At 38.8% G+C, this 20591-nt stretch overlaps 1 protein-coding gene across 7 annotated transcripts in view; it reads right to left on the minus strand.

Moving 5' to 3' along the window:
• The window catches only part of Not1 (CCR4-NOT transcription complex subunit 1), a 71028-nt gene that overhangs the window by 24219 nt on the left and 26218 nt on the right, over positions 1–20591 (minus strand). For 6 of the 7 annotated variants that reach the window (XM_017612534.1, XM_017612533.1, XM_017612530.1 and 3 more), the window contains exons 3-7: positions 16529–16753; positions 15901–16452; positions 15372–15834; positions 14101–15312; positions 12676–13437 (exon numbers count right to left, since the gene is read on the minus strand). In XM_017612534.1, the coding sequence (XP_017468023.1) occupies positions 12676–13437; positions 14101–15312; positions 15372–15834; positions 15901–16452; positions 16529–16753 (3214 nt within the window). The remainder of the gene's footprint in view (positions 1–12675; positions 13438–14100; positions 15313–15371; positions 15835–15900; positions 16453–16528; positions 16754–20591) is intronic. The other variant, XM_017612536.1, reaches the window with a different exon arrangement.

The following is a 20591-nucleotide window of genomic DNA, read 5'->3' on the forward strand; positions in this document are numbered from 1 at the left end:
AAACAAACAATTAGAATTAAAAAATAATAAAATAAATAGTCAACTCTAGTCTATATATGAGTGTCGTGAAGTTATGATATTTAAGAACATAAAGAATTAACGATGACACTGTCTCTAACTATATGAAGCTGATTTCGACATTTTGTTTTAATAAGATTTAGTATCGAAAATATTCTTTCAAAACTTGCCTAGGAATGTGAGGTTGATAGCACACCTTTTGCTATGTTATAATGGTTATTTCAAAACCTTTTTTCAAAACTTACAAAGGCAAAAACGAGAAGGCGAAGACAAAAAGATAAAACGAATTCCCGCAGTGAATTTTCAGAGCTACGTATATATTTATAGTATTCATCACAAAATTGTACTAAAAAGTACTGCGTAGTAAACGAAATTGTATCAAAAAAGTACAATTGTACCAAAAATGCCAACACTGATGTAGAACAAAGCAAAACACAAATAATATTAAACTCATTGAATAGAGTTGTCAAACTATCGATGGAACTATCGATAGTATCGATAGTTTAAATTTTTTAGACTATCAATACTCATTGATAGTTCTTTCTTATACTATCAAAAATATCGATAGTTTAGTAGGACTATCGAACTATTGTTGGTAATACCTGCATTTTTTAATTTGAATTAAAAATTTTGTTTTTTAGTGTGATGCCGACGTCATATTCAAATATGCACGCATTTAGGCCAACATACATACATGTGTTAATCGTAAATCCTGTTTTGTTTGTATAACTTGTGTTTGTTTTTGAACTTTTTAAAAAGATAAGTATTTTGGCTAGTTACTTAATTTTGAATGATTATAACTTTCATAAGATAATATTTTTTTCACTATGATCCTGTAAAAATAAAGCAACCTAACTGATTTAGCACTACCGATAGCGCTATCGATAGTTTTGTTTATTTCGAGACTATCGTGAATATTGATACGTTTTTCTGAAAACTATCAAAACTATCGATGGTGTGACTATCGATAGTTTGACACCTCTATCATTGAAATTATTTTCAGCCTCTCACTCGACCAAATGAGTAAAATTCAGCTGGGTAGACTATACTCGATAGAGACAAAAATTTCCGTCACAAATAAGAGTTAGTATATTTTGAGTGTGATCTTGTTTTGGTCGAAATTACTCTTAGTCATTTTTTGAATTAGTGTAAGTGCTCATTTGCACTAATTTTTATGGATCATGAATAAGTACACTAATTTTATTAGTACTCAAAGCCGTGCTCTGGTGCCCACCTAGCCCCGAACTGGTCCTCAACTAAGCCTGAAATGCTCCTCAACAAGTCCCGTCTTTTAAAACTTGAAACATTTTGTCGCGCTCATAATTATTATAAAAAGACTTATAATATAAGTCTTAAAATAAAAGTCTTTGAAGACTTAAAAATATGTATCTCAATGATAATTATTATGAAAAAACTCTTATAATATAAGTCTTTAAAGACTTAAAAATATTTATCTCTCTGATAATTATTATGAAAGGACTTTTCTAATATAAGTCCTTGAATAAAAATTAAAGATGATGAACAATATATATCTTAATATAATGATTATTGATTGTTTTTTGTTTTTTTCCCTTATAATAGTTATGTCTCTGTTTAATAGGCGACTTACACAGTACGTCTGACTAGCGAGTTATTTGTGTACCCTCCCCTTCGACTACACACAGTTGAATCATTCAAAGTCATGCCAGGAGTCATTTCGGTGTAACTAACACATATTTATTCTCACAGACACATTCAAACCGATTCCCGAGTCAGACGCACGGTGTATGCCGCCTATAACGCAGCTGGCGCAACTGGGAAATCCAGCTAAGGCACTCGGCACATTAAGCGCCTAGTCATAGTAGTGTAATTGTTCCGGCATACTAAAGTATGAAGCATTTATGCCGAACACATGTATTTCAATGAAGCTCTGTATATTACGATTCATAATCATATTTTCGTCTAATCATAAAGGCTTCATGAATCGAAGTGCCCAACATTTTAAGGCGCTTGCCGTTTTGAAATCGTCATTTGTTTTACTTTTTTGTATTGGAAATACAAATTATTTGCCATTTCAATAAGAAATAATTGAAAACTAATGATTTTGTGCAGAAATATTCGCGGAAGTGTATAATTCAGAACAAACGGCCAGAAAATGTGTAATGTGTGTGCCACCAGGGCTTATGCAGGACGCGCAAGTGAGCAGAAGTCGGGTCGTCATGCATTCGTTTCGGCATGAGAAAACGATTACTCTACTATGATTAGGCGCGTAATGTGCGGAGTGCCTAAATCAGCAGTGGTGCACCACATTGAAACTCGTGGTCCGCCAGTCTTCGCGCGGCCCCGACGCCTACCGCCGGAGAAATTGGCAGCCGGCAGAATAATTTGACAGTTTATTGAAACTGGGTGTATGTCGTTTGTCGAGCAGTAACTGGGCTGGTCCGCTCCACATGGTGAAAAAGGCGGACTTCTCATGGACCCGTGTGGGGACTATAGGGCATTTAACGCGATAACGATCCCGGATAGGTACCCCACAGGTTCCCGTGAATCCGGCTGACATACTTAAGACCGCTATCACAACACCATTCGGCCTGTTTGAGTTTGTGTACATTACCTTCGGGCTACGAAATGCGGCTCAAACCTTCGAGAGCCTCATTCATGAGGTTGGGATATTATTATTATTATTATTACGAGGATTGGATTTCGTTTTTCCATACATGGAGGACATTTGTGTAGTCTCTCTGTCTTCAAGTGAGCATTTGTCNGGGCTGACATACTTAAGACCGCTATCACAACACCATTCGGCCTGTTTGAGTTTGTGTACATTACCTTCGGGCTACGAGGATTGGATTGGATTTCGTTTTTCCGTACATGGAGGACATTTGTGTAGTCTCTCTGTCTTCAAGTGAGCATTTGTCAGCTTTTTGAACGACTACAACAGCACAATTTACGAATAAATCTATCGAAGTCGGTGTTTGGTAAGTCCGAAATTATATTTCTTAGGAACATTGTCTCGGAAAAAGGCATCGAACCCTGCCACAACGCGTGGAGGCAATTCAACGCTGTAAAAGGCCAGAGACGGTTAGTAAACCCAAGCGTTTTTTGGCCACAATCAATTTCTACCAACGATTTATACAACTGCACTTACTTCGACGGGAAGTTAGAACCTCTCGGCTATTTTTCAAAAAAATTTGACACAACACAGGTACGTTACAGTACGAATGATAGAGAACTTACAGCAGTTTATTTAACAGCAGTTCGCCACTTGAAGTTTATGTTGGAAGGTCGTAACTGTCACATTTATACTGACCACAAGCCGCTTACATATGCTTTTCAACAGAATCCAGCAAAGGTTTTTAAAAAATNATTTATTTAACAGTTCGCCACTTGAAGTTTATGTTGGAAGGTCGTAACTGTCACATTTATACTGACCACAAGCCGCTTACATATGCTTTTCAACAGAATCCAGCAAAGTTTTTTAAAAAATTGGGATCGTTGTAAACACGATTAAATCCCCTTTCTTCTGATATGCATATTTGTATACTTCGTTTACAAACATTTGAGAAAAAACACATTTAAAGGAAAAAATAACTTCTTTATAAAAAAAAATATTTTAAACAAAAAAATTACCAATCGATTTTTAAACAATTGGTACCGTTGTAAAGGCGATTAAACCCTCTTCCTTCCGATATGCATATTTGTATACTTCGTATACAAAAATTTGAGAAACACTGAAAAAGAAAAAATACCAATCTTTTCTTATAAAAAATATTTTAAACAAAAAAATTACTAATTAGTAATACAATTGAATACTTTATTTGTTATGTAAAAAATCAAAAACCATGGTGTTTTTATATTTTTATAAGCCTTAGACTTCTGTTACATATACTTCTGCTTTATTTTTAACAGGGCTTTGGGTGAATAATAACGAATTAACGCTTAAAACACTATAAATTATTTGTTTTATTCAAATACGGTATTCAATTGGAGGATGGTTCCGTGCGCAGAAGTGGAAAACTTTTGACTGCCATTCACCTGGAAGTGGCCAGAAGCGATTCTTGTGCGTACGGTTCAAATCGCAACTCACAACGTCCGGATATTTATATCCACGTATCCTCTGGGTAGCAACCAAACACCCGTTTGGGAGCGAACTAAAGTGAGAAGGCGTACAACTTCGCGTGCGCTGGGTTTGGGTCCCGCCACGTTAACGGATGAGCAGGCCAGGTCAATAGAATGGGCGAGGGGAGTAGTATCCAGCTTGGGCAAACCGGCAGGTACCAAAAAGGCGGCGCACAGTGGTTCGGATCGCAAATCTAGCTGGACGAAACTATTTAAACAAATACTCGTTGATGGATCTTTACACCACTTCTTACCTAGGGGATTTTTGGGTCGCCGATTACGAATCTGAATACTTATCAAAAATTCAAAATGGCGGATCCAATATGGCGGGCGAAAATAAAAAAAAAAAAATCGGTAGATTTCTATGAAACTGGGTATATGGGGGTTTTCTGGGTCGCTGATTACATCTCTGAAGTCATTTACCAAAAATTCAAAATGGCGGATCCAATATGGCGGATCCAATATGGCGGACGAAAATTTAAAAAAATCGGTAGATTTCNTGCGGATCCAATATGGCGGACGAAAATTTAAAAAAATCGGTAGATTCTATGTAACTGGGTATCTGGGGGTTTTCTGGGTTGCTGATTACGAATCTAAAGTCATTTACTTTATTTACTTCGGAACGAGAATTTTCATCAGATATTTCTTTCAATTTACTAATCACATAATCACGGACACCTTGTTGTCTTTTAGAAGTTTCAGCAACACTTCTCCAAATGTCAAACAACTCACTTCTTAAGATTTTCTTTACCATGACTAAAATTTAAGATCACAGCAAGAAACACAAATAAATTTCAGAAAAAATTTTATAACAGCGCTTAAAGATTTTTATGCCCTTTTTTTGTTTGTTTTCATATGTTAATGCTTTAATAAATGCAATTTCTATTTCAATACATTGTCAGGAATGTATTCCAAGTAACATTAAGAATTAAAAAAACAAAAAAATTTTGACTTTCGTCCAGCATGATCTGCTATCCGAACCACTGTGCGGCGTTCTGCTGAACAAGTAGGGGATACGGTCACGAAAATACCCAAAACAGGTGCCCATAAATATCTCTCTTTCAGCGACGTTCCTAAGAGTGGCGGTGAGGTACTGGCCATCATTTACAGATGGGAAGAGGAAGAGACTATCCCTAAAGATAAGTGGAGGTGGATAGAGGCGGCGATAGCCGATATCTATCTCCAAATCCTGGAGGATAACCCCGGACCTCCTCCCCTATGCCATGATTCTGGTGGATTCCAGGGTAGAGCAAAGCTCATCGCCTGCGAGGACCATAGGTCAGCTCAGCTGTACAGGGTGGAAGTAAGCAAAATAGGCTAGGTATGGCCGGGGCCAAACTTGAAGATGTCAGCAAGGACGAGATTCCTAGCAGACCCAGAGCTCAGGTTTGGATCCTGGCCAAACCAGCAGAGCCAGAAAGAATAGAGAAGATTTTGAAAGCTGCAACAGAGACCTGCCATCCCATAACTGGAAGGTAGGGAAAATCGAGGAGCCAGTAGAAGGCAGGAGGCGTGCGCAGTGCTGATGAAGAAGCGTCGCCCAGCAGCCTACGTTCGATGAAGAAGACCTACTCGCCTATACCACCGAGGGTGAGGAGGTCGGGAAGGAGGACACAGATTCCTATGAGGCTGATCCCAATAAACCTCCATAATTCTAGGCCCGCGTCTGTGAATCTTTCGGTCCACTTGGCTGCGGTGGACTTGACATACCCTCATCCAGGAGCCGTGGATACACAACAATAACATCTGCGGTCATTTTTAGACTTAATTCTAGGAAACAAACTTACGTGTTATGAATTTAGGCTTAGAGCCAACCTTTAACAGAGAAGAAGTTCTGGATATAACCCTGACCTCTGACATGTTTGCCTATAACATCAAGAGATGGAGAGTCTCGAATGAAGAGTCCTATTCTGACCATTGTTACATTGAATACGAAATAGATTTAAGTTTTTTACTGAGATCCCACCACACGTATGGAGCTGTACGGATTGGTTAAACAGGTAACTAAAGCACAGGGCACTGTTCAACAAAGCTAAAACCAGGACAAAGTTCGTAAACTGGGAAGCCTACAAGGCTGACTTGAAAAGATACAAAAAAGCAGTTAGAACTGCGAAACGTCAGTCCTGGCAAAACTATTGAAGGGAATAGAGGAAACAACGGCAGCAGTCAGACTAAGAAAAATTCTGGCAAAGTCGTCATGTAACCTGGGCTGGGTCAAAGGAACATATGGACAACGACCCTAGATAAACACTTCCCACGCTACAAGCCGACAAGGCATAACAACTCCGCTAGTAATGAGAGGCAATCTGATCTAAATAATCGAATGATTATAAATGCAAAGGTCGAATGGGCTGTTAAAACTTTTGGTCATTATAAATCACCGAGATTTGATGGCATTTATCCGGCAGAATTGCAGCATTTACGGGTTATTATCTCGCCGTTCATCGAAGTCATTATAAAAAGCTGTCTTAACATGGGCTATGTTCCGCTAGGCTGGAGAGGGACGAAAGTCTCCTTCATACCCAAGGCAGGTAGGTCCTCCCACATTAATAATCCCAAAAACTTCACACTCATTAGTCCCACGCTGCCCCTCTTAAAAATTTTATAGGGGATAGTGGATGAATACTTACGGGGCGTGATACCAACTAGTAGGCTCTCCCCAGCGCATCATGACTACGCGAAGGCCATCGCTCCGAATCGGACGAGGCGTGGTCATAGCGCTTCGTCGGGTTGGACAGTGGCCTAACAGTTGACCAAAGCTTACTCACACCAGAGAAGTTACAGGTCTTCAGATGCTCTTCCTACTTCTTCCGCTTATGTACGTTCACAAGTTGCCGAATCTCCGTGTTGAGATCCCTGATACGGGGATTTCCGGGATCAGGCTGACGAAGGTTATCACGCTCATCGGCTAGGACAGTCGATTCAGCGGGAAAATTTGGCGGGGGTCCGAAATACATCCTGCCGGGATGAAGCAGGCTGCAGTAGCAGTGACAACCCTGCGGAACTTACGCTCACCTACGTGAACGTCGGCTGATGTGGGTAGGGCAGTGAGGGTAAGATAGCCGAAACAACAGCCCTTGGTCGGTAAAACCCCCCGAGTCATTCCGGCACGTAGAACCGGCTGTTGTGGGTTTTCCACGTCACTACCTATGCTCACGGTCTGGCCGTAAGAGGCAAATACCCTAATGGAAATTTTGCGCTCTAATATGGCCGCGCTTATAAACTGGACAGAGAGTAAGGGAATCGGAATAAACCCCGGTAAAACTAAAGTAATTCTCTTCACAAGGAAACATAGCTCCCTACAGTATCCGCTAATTTTCAAACAGGGTTGGCTACAGAGTTTTTTCTAAAGAATTAGAACTGGAATTATTCGCCCGAATTCCGGACCATTGCAGCGTGGTTGCATACCTTAATACACATGCCGTAACCAAGACTACGATTAATATCTTCTCGTATAGCCAGGCGGCCATCAAATCAGTGAACGCGGTAATACTAAGATCACAGGTTGTACAGGAATGCCTGGCAGCTCTAAATGATATTAGCACCGTCTTCAAGGTCAGCCTCATATGGGTCCCGGGACATACCGAGTTATTGAAGAAAACTGCCGAGTTGATGAGCTAGCCAGGAAAGATACCAGTATTCAACTGTGTGAAAGCAGAGGTAAGATTATGATATCCATGACAACCTGCAAATCAAGGATTAGAAATAACATCACTCAGGAGACCAATAGGACATGGTTATACCAGGGTACTTGTACAACAACTAGGCTACTATGGCCGCAAATTGATAGGAAAAACCCGAAAGACTGCTCAGCCTCTCAAGGGAGGTAATGACTTAATTAACCGGTCATTGGATATTTTGTAGCCACGCTTTCACATTAGGAATACTTTCCCCATGAATATTGCAGAAGTTGCAGAGATGTGGAAGAAGAAGAAACAGTAGAGCACTTCTGCTGCAGCTGCCCGGCTTTAGCTAAGAGCAGAGCGGGCTGGCTTTCTAGGTAGGCACTTTTTCGTCTCTCTCACGGAACTATCCGGTGTAGGAATACAATAAATTCTGCGATTCATGAGAGCTTCACTGTTTCACAGTGGTATCACATTGGACCTGCAAGGTCTAAGGGAGTTGGTCATTGGCATATTTTCTTAAGATCTGTAATTTTCATAGCTCTTCCACGCATTATTCCTCAATTTTTAAATATCCAGAAGGCTAAGTGGTTATGGCGTTCTCGCTATCAAATATCGAATGTCTCTTTATTCCACTAACTATTTACAAGATGGTGTCCTGGGCGGTCACGCCTTAAGAGCTAGACTCATAACTCTGTCACTTATGGTATAGACACAAACGCGTTATGCTTAGCTTCCAATAACTCAACGTTTAGTAAAGGTATAATATATACTCTAACAACACGGCCGTCCTGACAAATATAATCACCTGATTCTACGTCTACCAAAGCGGACATTTTCTACGTGCAGCACACTTACTTCTCGACGCACTCCCGTTTGTAGGATCGCCGTGTAAACAATCTCGATGTCGTCATTGCTCGTTCCGTTGTCCGCACCATCGTCGCCCGCACCATTGCTCGCACCTTTGCCCACATTAAGCTCGGAACACTTTGACGACAGCAAGCGACAAGCAGCATCTGTCAAATTTTAAATACACACGTTCTTACGGACACAATTATTTTGACGACAGCACGACATNCATGTCGTCATTGCTCGTTCCGTTGTCCGCACCATCGTCGCCCGCACCATTGCTCGCACCTTTGCCCACATTATTGCGCGCGTCGTTGTTTTCGTCGTCGTGCGCACCAGGGTTGTTGCGAATATTTGCTTTCGCTTTCGCATTCGCCACCGCGGAGCTTCCGCATTAATTTTAACATTCGCATGCGCTTTCGCATTCGCAATAATCAATACGGAGCTTTTGCGATTGCGAATCTTGTGCAAGTGCACTGATAAAACGTATATCTGGCAAACAAAATGACAAATTGTAGCCAATATTTTGTGCCTGTGGTCGTGGGAGTATTTGTGTAGCAAAACTGGTCAAGTGTCATATTTATCAACTTTGACAGAAATGTCTGTAAGCATATTATTTCTTAAGCTATATAACCGAGCTATCAATGGGCAGTCATACAAGTTCCCACTTCTACTTGACCTTTGACGTACGTCAAAGAGAACATAGTCCTTTTAATAATATTTTTTTGTTTGTTGTCTGTGCTTTCAAAACCTGCATTGTTTTTTTTAGTATGATTTTTTTGGACGAATCTTAAAAAAACTACTAGACATAAAAGTGTGCACTGTAATTTTACACCAAATTTTCGTGAATTGCTTTTGATGTTACATATATTCGTTTCAATCGTTTCAAATGGGGCTCTTGGGGAATTTATTCTAAGCAAAATTAGTTTTGTTTACTTGTCGGGCAATAGAAATGGTCAACGTCTGACTATAAAGAAAATCGATACTCAAATAATTAAAAAGCTATGTCTGACCTTTAATTAGGTAATAATTACGTAAATATCTGAGACAGAAATAACAATATTCTGATCCGATTCCACTGGCAGCCACGAAATTGAAAACAGGATTTTGTTCAAAAGTTTCATTCCTGGAAAAAAATAATTAATTCCCATATTCACCTATTTAGCTCGCTATAAGCACACATTTTTCAAACCAGTCACAGAAGAAAGTATTAAAAATGAATTACAAAGACTAAAATCGAAAAACGCTGATGACGTTACAAGTTCCCCAATTTCTGAAACATCCAAAGGAATGATCATAAAGAATTATTTTTAAAAACCTTTAGAAAAACCTGACACATCTGGTTTGGCTTGTAAGCACTGTTTAAACAACGATCACGCCATTATGCTAGATTCCTCGAGTAAAGATGAAAGTCAGGAGGATACAGCGGCCACTTTCAGCCCCGATGCAATTCGTTCCCACGACAGTCGGGGGTCTATGTAACCGGAACGACGCAGATTTATATCTGGCCAAGGACTGTCACTCCAGCAACACTCCCCAAAAAGTCTTTGGGGAATTTGTATGCTGATACAACAACAACAACAGCCCCGATGCAGTTCTCATTACTTTTTATTAAATATATTCCGGCAGTTTCTGCAATCCACTTCCGAGTGAATTTGAGTCAGGTTCGCTTTGAATTCAAATTGGCAGGGGTTGAGATTCTCTCGGGAGTGAATTGCAGAACCTGCCCGAATGTTCCAATTTTTAAATTCAAGTAATAAGTAAAATAAACATTATTAAAAATCAGAGATGCTCAACAAACTATATGAATCGATTTCGTTTTGTTGATGCGCAAAAATAACATCAAAATAATTTCGTTTTGTTTCAGAGCTGAATTAACGAAACAGAACTCAATCGTTAACGTTGAAACGAAATAAATCAACAATCGTTAACATTAAAACAAAATAAATCAACGAAAAGTTGTTGTTGTATGCCATTGCCAGCTCACTATTGACACCTAGCACCTAAATGCATGCTACAACTCCAGCATTAACGATTGAAATTCTTTTCGTTAAAAACCAAACAAGAATTATTTTGATACTTACCTAAGCGATAAAAATTTTTTTAGTAAACGCTCAAATTAACGTTACAATGCATCCTTGTTAAAAACTGCTAACCTACCTTTCCATTTTCTTATTTTCTTATTAAAAATACTTAACATCCGCATTTGCATCCGCATCCGCGGATGGTAGCTGCTTCTGCATCCCTAGTGCGCACCAATGCTCGCGCCGTTTTTTTTGCCACCGTTCGCACCGTTGTTTGTGCCGTTATCCACGTTTTCGTTTTCCAGAATATACGCACCGTCGTCGTTTTCTGGATCCATATCTATGTCTGTGGCATCGCAAACGTTTGCTCCGTCGCCTTGGTCCGTTGTACTTTCTTCTGGGCACAGCTCACGTCCCTGGGTCGATAACTGGCCCAGTCTTGTGGCAAGCGATGCCTTTGCGCCGCTCGCACTGAGTCCCACGGCTGTGCACCAGTGAATGGGTCAAAAGACAACTTCTGATAATAATTCAGAAGGCTAAGTGGTTATTAAAATACGTCCGGGGTTCTCGCTATCAAATATCAAATGCGACTTTATTCCACTATTTACAAGATGGTGTCAGGGGCGGTTATACCTTAAGGGCTAGGCCCATAACTATGGTATAGCACAATCGCCGTATGCCTAATTTATAATAACTTAACTTAACGTTTGACGCCTGAATTCCACCATTACTCGGGAATATTTGTTTATTTCTACCATTGCAAATTATTGTATTTTTACGAACAATATTATTAAACGAAACTGTTATGCCTTGTTGTTGTTGTTGTTGTAGCAGCATACAAATTCCCCAAAGACTTTTTGGGGAGTGTTGCTGGAGTGACAGTCCTTGGCCAGATATAAATCTGGGTCGTTCCGGTTACGTAGACCCGACTGTCGTGGGAACGACTGTTATGCCTTCAATTGTGCCGCTTAATTTAAATTGTGTACTCTTGTGAAAATTTGATTGGTGCTTAACTATATTTCCACGAATTATCAGCTTATTTATGCCAAATTTTATAACAACAGGAATGTGTTTGCTATAAGTGATTTTAAAATTGGCAATCATTGCAATGTTTTCCAAAATCTGCCCTTCTAGCTTTAAAGTCACCCTCTATTAAAGTTGCATAAACTGAATTTTGAACTATCAATAAGATCTTTTCTTTTTAACCGACTTCAAAAAAGGAGAAGGTTATCAATTCGTCGGAATATTTTTTTTTATGTATGTTACCACATAACTTTGGACCACGTTAACCGATTTTTATGGTTCTTTTTTTTTTTAATTGGCTTAGATGCAATCATTAGATCTTGAAGAATTAACAATAATTTTTTTTTGTTTAACAATTACCTGTCAGTATCTACTGGCGTAATTTTGAAAGCTTTTCCAGTGCTGCCTACTCTTTGGAAACATCGAGGCTCTTTGTAATTATTCAATATCGAGCCCTAACCGCCAAAATAACGTAAGCGCCATTCTTTTCAAAATTTTCTTTTCGATGCAGAAATACATCTAGATGCCCGAGGAATATTTCTGCATCAAAAATACAATTTTGAAAAAAATTTCGCTTGCGTTATTTTGGCGGTTAGGGCTCGATATATTGACTATGGAATGTGGCTTTTTTTAATTTCCCCGATTTGCCGCACAATCTGCCTTTCGAAGATCTTTTAAATCAGTGGACACCTGTTTATTCATATTTAGATACAAAACTTCGCAACGTCAACGACAAAACATAAGAAATAAAGTTTAATTTCTTAATTCCGTAGATAGATTCCAAAAGCTTTAATAAATTTGGTACGAAATTAGACCGTCGAAATTTTTTACTTTGAAGAAGTTAGTTGCTAAGCATATTTATGAATAAAGAGGACTTCGCCAAGAGTACTAGTAAAGCTAATTTGCTCGGTAAATATTAAAAAACCAGTTGCAGTTGCTTTCATAAGTCGGCTATATATGTATATACTTCAAAATTTTAAGATAGTTTATTTTTGATTCACGGGAAACTAAATAAAAAATTAATTTGGAAAATAACTTACCGGTCACTGAATTGCTGCGATAAATCGAATCGGGCGGCGCCTGTTGTCCAGTGCCAGACATCAGCATTTGTATCTTAGCTGGTGGTGGTTCCTGTTGCAAATAGCCACATTCCACATACTGTATCAAATGCGGTGGAAATTCGTGAAAATGTGCAATGGAACGAATATATTCGCAGTATTTGTTGTATGAGTGTAAACGATTTTTGAAGCGATCCAATGCCGTTATGCCAAAGTTATACATCTTCGAGTCCTGTTTGCGTAAAGCATCCAAAACACAACGTAAAGCTAAACCTAATGCCACACATGTTGGTACCAAGTTTCGCTCAATAATGCCACCAAATAATTGTGCGGTAATTTGAAGCTCCTTTTCGGGATAATGGGGAAAGAAGCGATACTCTTCGAAGAGGTTACGCAACATGCATTGGTAGACTTCCTGTTCACGACGTATGTTGGAATCCTTGAAACGTTGCAGTATGTCGAGTACTTCGTCAATCGAGAGTGTGGGATGTGGCGGATGATTGTAGATCCGTTGGAAGTATGAATTGGCCTCATCTTCGACCTCCTTGGAGACAGGACCCTGCAGATCGGCCATGCCCGGATTGATGGGATTTGGTGGCGTGGGTGTGGGTTGTGGTGCTGTTGGTGGCATACGTGCCAAATTGCCAACATTAGGAGGGGGCATTTGCATTGCATTCAATGGGTATGGACTGGCAGCTGGATTCATAAGACGAGATGGAGAAGCTGGTGTAGACGCCAAATTACCTATGAATTAGTTTTTTTCAATTACGCCAACGTAAATGAATGTAGATTTACGTATGCACATAAATGTATAGCAAATATACATAAAGTTTGGGTGCATTCCAAAACGTCAAAATACAAAGCATCAGTCTCTTCCATTTCTAAACCACACTAGAAACAGAAGTCAAATTTGCGAAACCTAGTGGAAAACTAGGATCTAACCGTGGTTGCACACATTTGGCATTACAATCTACTGATGTTTAGAAGTAAACGAGACTGATGCTTTGTATTTTGACGTTTTGGAATGCAGCATTTTTATTTTTAAGTAAGTTACATATCGTCACCTGAAATGCAAAAAGACGTAACAAACATCCTCGCTTAAATACAAAAAGTCGAAACTAATAAAAAAAATCAATATTGAGTTTTTGATTGATATGGTGGATTTCATCGAATTACAACTCCCACATTACTTTATGAAAAAAAATATTAGTCACGACTTTTTCCATTTCAGTTACGATGTTGTTACGTCTTTTTGCATTTCTGGTGACGATATGATATGTACATGTAAAAATATGTACGTAAAAATAGGTACTTGTTTACGAATTATCAGCAAGTTATTTTGAATTCTTAGGAACTTATATAGATTCCGATTCATTTAGAAGAAATCACTCTATTTTTAACACTTACCTAGAACATTACCGAAATTGAAGGCTCCATTGGGTCCACCAAGATTCAAATTGGCTATGTTTGTTGTTAAATTAGATAGGGTGTCCATTGTGGGGCCAAACATTTGTTGTGCATTCAAATTGGCAGAGAAAGGTGGGGGTGGCACTCCCGGCACACCCCCGCCCATATCCATACCGCGATGTCCACGCATAACACCCGGAAGCTGTGGCACTAACGGTGGTACGGCAGCTCTTGCCTTATTTGCCATAATGGAACAGTTAGCTGTCATTTGCATTATGAGATCAGCTATTTCTGGTGGAACATTGCCAATACAAGCTTGTAAGCATTGCAACATAGTTGTTACAGTTTCGGGTGGTAGCTGAGCTTGTTTGGATGGCAACTGACTCTCTGGTATCTTAGCATTGGTAATTTGGGGACAACGTCGCTGCAAACATTTCAAAATAGCCTGTATGAAAGGTTCACCATGCTCGCGTATCTTATCACTCAGCCACTTTTCCAACTTTAGATATTCTCGACGCGAGGCCAGACATGCCAAATCAATCACGAACAGAAAAGAACGTTCATTGAGCAGCGTAGATAGAGCTTTTAAATCTTGCGCTACATCGAGAATCCGCGACAGTTTGACTTGATCGTATTCGGTGCCGCGCTGATACCATTCTGACATGGCTTGCATAATGATGGGACGCAGAATAACCCCAAAATTTGCGGAATTCCATGCATTGAGCAGTATTACACCGGAATTCGGATGATTTGTTAGGAAAGTCGGTATGAGTTGACTGAAGAGTTCCTGTCGTAGTGCAGTTATTGGTGGATTAATGTGTAATAATGATAGAAATAGTATATCCGGGCAATGTTGCGCTGGGAACTTAAACAATTCTATCACTTGTGGGTAGTAGCCTTGATCGGCAATATAAAGTAAAACTTCCACTAAGTGCAGAGATTTCCAGGCGCAAACCTCTTTGTTGTCAGTGTCTGGGGGTGTCTTTAGCATTTCCACTGGTGCTGCAGTAAAGATATAATCGGAAAAGGAGCACAAATCTGGATTCTTTAGCATAACCGCTATAAGCGATAGCTGTCCGTTTACATTCTGCCAGTGACGGTATATGCATTCTGGATGGGGAAATAGAGCAGATTGTGTGCCCAAGCGGAAAATAGTGAGCAGAAGGTCGAGGCCGATTCTATCCTTCAATATGAATTCAGGATGATCCAGTTCTATAAAAATGTTTTTGTAAGTTAATACAACGGGACCTTTTTGTTTAAAAATTACTTACCCAAGCACACCTCCTTCCAGTTCAACTGTGACACTACCTCCTTCAGTGCCTGTACAAACACATCTGGTTTCCATGCCTGTGTTGTTTCTGTGCTGGTTGTTCCGGCTGCGCTTCCGCCGACTTTGTCTTTTTTATCATTCACATTGGATGTTTTATCAACACCACTGCCCGTTACGTTACTGCCATCATTATTATTGGCCACATTTTGTTGTTGTTGTGTGCCGGGCACAGTGCCCGCCTGGCCAGGCCAAAAATTGGCCGGAGTACCCAAATTCACATTGCAGTCAAGTAGTGATGAGTGCCTACGGCACATAAGACCAATGATCTTGGCCACATCCTGTGATTGAAGTTCACGCGAACCACAACGTAGATGATTCTTACATTCTTCAACGCTCGAAGTGAATTCGTAACCAATCTCTAGGATTAAATTAATCCAGGATGTGTCCATAATATTATTATTCACCTGAAAATCATAAGGAGCATTCATTTCTTTGATCGTTGGAATTTTTACAAATATCTTAGTAGCTACCTGCGTTGTCAATATTGTCTGGCATAAATTGTCATAGATATCTTCAATGCCAATTTCCGTTAAATGCTGACAAGCGATGACTCCATCAGCAGCCGGGGTAGTGTTGTCTTTTTCATCAAATTTTGCATCCGCTATGGACAATGGTGCAGTTTGCTCACTAACTACCTCTTCGAAATCACAATCAGATTGACGATATAAATGTGGCGCTAATATGAGCGGTACCCGCTCAAGCGGAAATTGTTCTCGTAATAAACCCAAGAACTTATTCTTCAGTTCTTTGCTTACAAACTCATCTAGATAAATTAGGAGTAGTTGCAAGATATCAATCGACACCTCCGGTAAGGTGCTTCTGGCAGCAGAGCTAGTTTCGTTTTTATCCAAGAATGATTCAATTAGTTCGGAAAATGAAAGTTTCAGGTGTTCCTGAGAGTACCGACGTAAGTCAGGCTGGGTTGAGTGTGTTAGTGCTAAGGACAATACCACTTCACAGAGTTTACTTATTCCAGTTATTTTAGCTATTTGCGCTATAAGTTGTGGTGTCGGTTTAAGAGTCTAAAAAATATTTAAATAATATTTGTAATTTAACATTTTATTCATATACTCTTAATAGTGTATCCCTTTAACAAACCTTTTGTTGAGGAAAGCAATTGTCCACAGCAAAGCAAATATTCGATATAGCAGACACTCTAGTCAATTGAATTTCCAACTGAGAGCCAAGTAACTTTGCTTGTGCTTGTACTATGAAATTGTAGTTCGAATTCGGACTTGTTGACAGCGTACCATTAAAATTGATGACCGAGAATAGGCAGCGCAAACAATGACGGTCCGCTTCCAAGCCAGTATCTTTAATGTACTTGAATTGAAAAAAAAAATCATAGAAATATATGTAATAAAAGAAGCTTTGTTGAACTTTTATATAAATTAGTGTTTTGTTTAAAAAGTTATATCTTTAACTCTAATGCGTATCCTATTATGAAAATTGTTTGGCTAAGGTTGTAAACAGTAGAACCGAAGTCGGAGATGAAGATGAAGCTAACTCTGAAGAAGAAACAAGTGCAGTTGTGAGCATGTGTTTTTAAAGAAAGTTGTCATAATGTGAAAGAAAGCGATAATAATAATAATGAAGATGATAAGGATATGTATGTTGTCACTATGTTTGCAACTTAAATAAGAATAATTTTCATTATGGTCAACTAATCATTAGAACATGAAATAAGTTATAAGACCTTAAATGACGAATCTACAACATAGGTGAAATGGAAACCATCGGTAAGCTTAATGGAATCGGAAATAAGAATAAGTAGGCACAGCAGCCTGGTTCTACTCCTAATTAGTTTGGAGAGATATTAATCAACCAGCTTCATTTCGTTAGTAGTAAATTGTACTAAATTGCACGATTCGAAAAAAATGGTAATACATACTATCGAAGTGAAATAAGTGCTCTCAAGTGTTTTTATACACTACATAGATATCTACTAGCGTGGATTCGACACGATACTCGATTGAGGCTGATTATCAATAGAAAGTGTCTATTCCCACGCGCCACGGTAACTTTTACCGTTGACGGTAATTTCTGAAAAAGTGTTTATTTGCCGTAATCACGGGCGGTGATATTCGAAGTGCGCGAATAACTGTCTTTTTTACCGTGGATCCGAGATTATCTATTTTTTTTAGCAAACTTTGATTTGTGCGGTAAAATTGGTACCGATGGAAAAATGACCATTTCTTGGCGCGGGATAGAATTCTCTTTTCTGTGTTGCCGGAGAAAAGGGGCGGAACGTCTTTCTGCGTAGGCGGCCTCCGGTCACGCTAGGGGTTATAACCCTTACTACGCAAAAAAGTTTTTGTTCATACGTTATATGTAGGCTCGGAATCTCATGCATTAAAAAAATCGACAAAATTTAAAAATATGCGCTATAAACAAGTAAAATATGCGATTAAAAATATTTTCCTAATATTTTGTTGCCAGTAAAAATAAACAAATCATACATTTTAACAAGAAAATAACGAAAACAATTCACTTCAAAATACAATACATATTTATTATAAAATTATTATTATTATTTAGACACTGGTATGAATATACTAAATATGGTTATGAGCACTGGCTTCCGAGACCATCAGCTCTATGTTGATTGTCATCTTTCGGTTTTATCTCTTATCGCTATATTGTCATTTCGCTATATTTCATTGTCGTTTAGGATGTGGTGTAATGTTTGGTTGGTGTTACAGACGGTGCAGATATGGTGATTTTCTTTCTTTAAAATGTACTGGTGTGTTTCAGTAGTATGCCCAAGACGAAGGTGAGAAAAAATGCTTGCTTTGAAACCATGTACATTTGTTGGGTAATGTGGAGGGGTATATTCCTTGATTCCTTGTTGGTGTAGTACGTATGTTTATAAGTTTTTAGCGATTCTCGTCTCTCCTTTATATGCATAAATTTATATGTCGTTTAATGTCGAGTTTTTTAATTTTTGGGCTGGCTATTTGTGGAGTTGCAGGCAAATTTCGCGGCATGTTGTTGTTGTTGTAGCAGCATACAAGTTGCTGGAGTGACAGTCCTTGGCCAAATATAAATCTGGGTCGTTCCGGTTACGTAGACCCGACTGTCGTGGGAACGCATCGTCAGCATCCTCCTCGATTCCTGCGTGCCCTGGGTACCATAGTAACATTAGTGACTTGTGATTTCTTATTAGTAGTTCTCTTATATGGTTAATTGTCTCCCAAGTGTTGCAAGTTGGATTTTTAGCTGCTTGGATAACCGATAGGCTGTCTGAGCATATTATGGTTTTTGTTCTTTTCTGGAGAGCAAATACTAAGGCTTCGTGTATTGCTGCTGCTTCGGTAGAGAATACTGGTGAGTATGAGACCATGGATTTTAAGCTAATATATACACCAGTTTCGGATGTTATGCTGAAAGCAACGTTGTCCTGCGTTTTTGATCCGTCGGTAAATACGATGGACCAGCAGCTATTTTTAGAGGTATTGACCCTCCCAAGGAAAATTTGTTTAAATTTTAGGTTTAGAGATTTGTCTTTTTTATAAATGTGGAAAGTGATGTCGCATGAGTGGCTGTTTTAATTAAAAGCCGCACTGTAGTTGCGGGGAATTCGTGGTTTTACTTCTAAGTTGACGTATTTTCAGCAGAGCAGGAGTGACAATGAATTTACACTTGGATGGTAGAAGTTTTTGTAAGTCTTCTTTTATTATGGATGTGTTTGGGAATACAATTTTTGGTATTAATTTGGAATTAATCTCTTATATCCGTTCCTCTAGTGCGGGTAAACCCGATTCAATAAGAAGATTTTTTATTGATGTGGTGCGAAAAGCGGAGATACTAGTTCTAATGGCTCTGTAGTATATGGGTTTTAATGTTTAATGTTAAGAGTGCTTTTGGAAGTGGAGCCATATAAGAAAAGTACGTAATCGATTTTCCTAAATATTAATGTTTACGTAATAAGTATGTGTGTATTTATGTGAACATATCCCTTGTAAGATAGGTATGATAATATAGCATTTTCAGTTTAAATGAAACTTTTTTCAAATTAAATGAAACCTTTTTTCAGGTTAAGCGAAACCTTTTTCAAATTAATTGAAACCTTTTTCAGATGAAGCGAAACCTTTTCCAAATTAAATGAAACCTTTTTCAGATTCAATGAAATTTTATTCAAGTTTTAAAAAATGTTTAAATTAAGGAACAGGAAATCAAGTTAACCTATTAAGAGCGCACCATGTCTGGCTAACACTAAAGGCTCAGTTATGCATACTTGGAATAATCTGTTAAATGAGCTTCACGTGTAAGCTGTTATCCAACGCACAGCATTACATACGTAGAAGTCTGTTCGTTTTTGATTTCTACGTAAAAACACGTACGTAACAGACCCTTAACTCCGAGTTACACATCGTTATCGACGCCATACTTATATCAGGGAGTCGATAACGCCGATTATGATGTTTAACTGGGAGAATATTTTTACTGTTGCTACACGAATTCAAAGCTGTCGACTATTATTTTCTTAAAGGAGAAGAGGGAAATAAAGTAAAAATACTCTTCCTTCTCACTCACTCGCTTAAGCGAAATGTAACAATTGTCTAAATATTTTCTTCTGACTTAAACAAACTCTATGGATTAGAGCACAGTCTAATCACGGCAACATTCAAATTCGGTTCAAGAATAATTTTGACATGTCCAATTTCTCTTTTCCTTTTCACATCATCATTTACATGTACTCCCGAAAACAGAGATATTTGAAATTTTATAAAATGAATAAATTATATGATTTGCCTAGTTACCAAAACCCCTCGAAAATCACAACAAACCAACCAACCTACCAAGGCCTTATTTTACGAAATGGAACTACCAATTTTGCTCCAATTGGACCGAAACGGCAACACTGTTTTCAACATGCCTTGACCGTAAGAGAGAGCAACACGTAACAGCTAATTCAAAGTAGAGGCCTGTATGCAGCTCTCAAGAAAAGCAAAAACTTCATATAAAATGACGTACAAGAAATGGCTAAGAAATTTTCTTGAGTCAAATTTCCTTAAGGCAGTACGCAGTTCTTAAGAAATTTACTACGTTTTCTAGTACGGTTTTCTAAAGTTGTTTGTGAAAAAAGAGCACAAGGCAACCCAGGCTCTGCAACAGAAATATATGCCCGTTCCATTATTTCTTGAGGAAAGAGTGAGGC

This window comes from Rhagoletis zephyria, unplaced genomic scaffold, assembly GCF_001687245.7.
Source record: "Rhagoletis zephyria isolate East Lansing unplaced genomic scaffold, Rhagoletis_zephyria_1.1 Rzeph_scaffold_00556, whole genome shotgun sequence".
Taxonomy (NCBI): domain Eukaryota; kingdom Metazoa; phylum Arthropoda; class Insecta; order Diptera; family Tephritidae; genus Rhagoletis; species Rhagoletis zephyria.